Consider the following 3,714-nt stretch of genomic DNA (forward strand, 5'->3'; position numbering starts at 1 on the left):
GTCAGGAGCCAATTTCCTCCTAAATTCATTACAGGAACCATCACCCTGGGGAGTCTGCAGAGAACCCCACACCCTTAATTGTGTTAGGAATAGTTCTATTGACAGAGCCTACCCCACACCAAATTGGCTGTTAATGAGAGCTATCTGTTAGCAGAACCCACCCCACATTCCAAACTATCTAGGGATCTAGGTGTGTCAACTCGCGACTTCCTGGCCTACAGTGACCTGACCGAAGACAACCTCCTGCCTACGTGACCAACTCGGACCATGTGACCAATGTGAACCACGCGGCAAGAGCCCAGGCCCCTTTGCCCACCCCCCAACTCTTTACCCTATAAAAGTTGTACCCCGGCTCTAATAAACGGAGGCTTTGACAAGAATTCTTGCTTAGCCTCATTCCGCTTTCCTAGCCCATGTCTTCCAGGTAGTGCCTCTCCGTGACCCTGGAATAACTGACTGCCAGGTGGGTTACTAACCCTAGACTGAGTAGCCCACCCCAAGGCAATCAACACTTCTATAGACCCTGTGGTGTTTGCGGGTTTTCACGTTTTCAGCTATGGTACAAACCCTCACTCTGCCATTGTCCCGCCAGCTCCACTTTTCCTCAAACTGTCCCTGCCACTGCTACTGCTGCCAACAAGATTGGTCAGATCCATGAGGCAGCTGTTTTCAATTCTGCCTTTTGATCCCACAGTGGTTTGTGGCATGGTGACTTGGCAACAGGGCAGATCACACCTTTAGGTCTCTCTTCCATACAACATGTGACTGCTGCCATTTTGACTGAGGTCAGGTGACCATACCACCATCTTAACTGAGGTCAGGTGACTTCACCATCTTAACTGAGAGCCAGGTCAGGTGACCAAGTTCTGCCATCTTTACTGAGGTATTCCCTGCCAGATTCCCCAGTATTAACTCTGTTGCATGAGTGACCTTACTGCCATGTTAACTGAGGTCAAATGGCTTCACTGCCATCTTAAATGAGAGCCACTTCAGGTGACCAAGTTCTGTCATCTTTCCTGAGGTATTCCCTGCCTGGTTCCCTGGTGTTGACACTGTTACCTATGTATTTTGTGCAGTGGCATGCCTTTGGTAGGGCCCTCCAAGAGCATCCACTTTGCCCAATTCCTGTTCATTGTGTGTATGTGTACATACATGTAACTTAAATGCACCTATGTTTGCTGTAAAATGTTACAATTGTCTATTCATTGTAGCCCATTCCAGACTAAAAAGCAATAAGTCTCATGTTTTAAACTGGTATGTACTTTTAAGACTCTTACAAAAATACTTTATATTTAAACCAACCCCTTTTTACCTGTTAAGTTGAGAGCCACTACAGTCAAGCTCGGACCCAGCTCTCCAGGCAGATTCTATAACTTATCTATACCCAGTAAATAGCCCTCAACTGCTCAGAGATATGGGGAATATTGTATTTAAATATATAATTATTTTTTTAAAAAAAAAAACCTTCTCATAACAAAAAGAGACAGGTTGGCTCCTAGCAGCAGCACTCTATTTCCTCCAAAGAAGACAGAAGACAAATGGGCACACAACAACGTCTATCCACAATTCGCTGCAACTGCCAAGTGCTGACCACTGGACAAAACTGTCTACCTAAACTGAAGATCTCCAGACAGTGGACAGAATCACCGGAATTGACAGCCTAGATGCTCAGGTCAAGGTAGGCCTGTCTTCCCACAGATTTCTTAGCCCACAGGATCTTCTGGAGCCTGGCAGGCCCTGTGCTAAACAGTAAAAGGCAAATATGACCCTCAGCGACCATGGAGGACCCTGAGGAGCAGCTCTAGGTGTACAAGAAGGCTACTTTGTGGAGACCCAAACATGCAAGCTTATTCCACCTTGTCTAAGGGTCTAAAGATCAGAGAGTTCGAGTTTATCTTGCTCACTCAAGTTGTAGACACAAGTGTGGCCACAGACCCTGCCCTAGGGTGTGGTTACATGGTGTTTTGGATATTAAGATGGCCAATGGAAGAGAATCCTCTCCACCCTGACCAAAGGTCAGAGAATTCAAGCTTACTTCTGCTCCTTCTTTTGAAATAGGAGATTTGACCTAGGGAGTGGCTGCCTGCAGGATACTTGGTCTAGGGTGTTTTCACTGCCCCAAGCATCAATACTTTTCTCAAGAATTAATGATTTGATGTCTCAGTATTGGTGCAAATGACTATTCTGATCGTCCTTTGTATCATGTTAACCCAGTTTTTTTGCCTTCTTCCCCTCTTTTGTATTGGAGTATAAAAGTGTACAGAAAGTAAACGCAGGTGAACTTAGTGTGCAGGAGACAGAGTTGCCTTCCTGGTACTACCCTACATTTCTGTGTTTCTTTCTTATCTCTATTCCTCTTACCTAACTTCCTAATCCTCACGCCCCTACAGCGGAATGTACAAACCTGTTCTGGCTAGGATCCCGGCTGGAGTCTCCCAAAAGGGTGGCTCCCGACACTGCTTCAAACCTGCCAATTGGAAAGTGTTCATAAATAAATTCTTCCCATTATCCGGCACATTATCTCTTTAGCTGTGCCAGCTTTCTTTTCATACTCAGCTTATACAGCTCTAGCTGCAGGCTTTCAGGTGCAAACAAGAAAAACGCATGCGCCTGAGCTCTTTGCTGTTTCTCATTGTTCTCCTGCTGCCTGGAAATTGGCTGTATTACTGACATAGCTTGTAATTCTACTGAGTGGCTAGCACTGACTTGGAAGGATGATGTTGCCAAAAATAAACACAAGTTTAGCCAGATTTGAAAGGAGAGACTTTATTACTGCATTACTTTAGGGATAAGTCAGGACTTTGTACATACGTCTGAGACCCCAGACTATAGAGCATAACAGAGAGGAAGAGTGGCAGGCAGGGACGCTTCTGTTGTGCTTGTCCTCCTTTTCCACAACTTGTCTGAAGTCCTACAGCTCAGGTCAGCAACATCCGCCAGACTGCTGGCTACTGCCACTGCTGCCACCACAGAATCCACTGCTGCCCCCGCTGCTGCCACAGCAGCCACCGCTGCCACCACAGCATCCACTGCTGCCCCCGCTGCTGCCACAGCAGCCACTGCTGCCACCACTGCTACAGCATCCAGAGCTCTGACGATGGCGACGGAGAGATCTGCGGGGCCTGTGGTGGCTCAGGCAACAGCCACCACCACCAGAGCTGCAGCAGCCTCCGGAGCTTGAACCACAGCAGCCCCCGGAACTGGAACCACAGCAGCCCCCAGAACCCAGACTACAGCAGGAAGAGACAGGAGGACACTTTGGGGGGCATTTTGGAGGGCACTTTGGGGTCTGGCACTTGGGAGGGCACTTGGGGGTGCACTTGGGAGGGGGCTGGCACTGCTGCTGGCTCTGCTGGCAGGACATCTTGACTGGTGAGTGCTTGGGAGCTGTGGGAGAGTTACACAAAAAATCAGACCCAAGACCCTGGGGCTACCCTGCACCCTTAGTATCCATGATACCCACAGCAACACTATTTCTAGTAGTTTCCATTGCAGTATGTTCACATGAGAGGTCACATGCTCACCACTGTTTCTTGGGAGCTTCAGAAACCCACACAAGCCAGGTAAAAACTGACATCTGGTATCAAGTCATGAATGACAAGCTAAGCATATGAGAAGGGTCTGAATCAAAGTCTCTGAAATTGCCATTTTAAAGCATCAATTCAGGGAAAATGGACTTCATTCCAAAGAGAACCTGATACTCTATTCTGTATC

General features: G+C 47.6%; 1 protein-coding gene across 1 annotated transcript; it reads right to left on the bottom strand.

Annotated features, from left to right (window-relative positions):
* Nucleotides 1-2,923: 2,923 nt before the first annotated feature.
* On the bottom strand, nt 2,924-3,364 carry LOC121450340 (late cornified envelope protein 1C-like). The gene has a single exon (XM_041655159.1). It carries the CDS (start codon nt 3,362-3,364, stop codon nt 2,924-2,926), a length of 441 nt encoding a protein of 146 aa, XP_041511093.1.
* Nucleotides 3,365-3,714: the final 350 nt, after the last annotated feature.

This window comes from Microtus oregoni, unplaced genomic scaffold (assembly GCF_018167655.1).
Source record: "Microtus oregoni isolate MIOR12 unplaced genomic scaffold, Mior012 000007F_ref0000211, whole genome shotgun sequence".
Taxonomy (NCBI): Eukaryota; Metazoa; Chordata; class Mammalia; order Rodentia; family Cricetidae; genus Microtus; species Microtus oregoni.

What these genes read in the sequence shown, in the direction of transcription:
- LOC121450340 (XM_041655159.1), bottom strand. Translation starts at nt 3,364, where the DNA reads ATGTCCTGCCAGCAGAGCCAGCAGCAGTGCCAGCCCCCTCCCAAGTGC.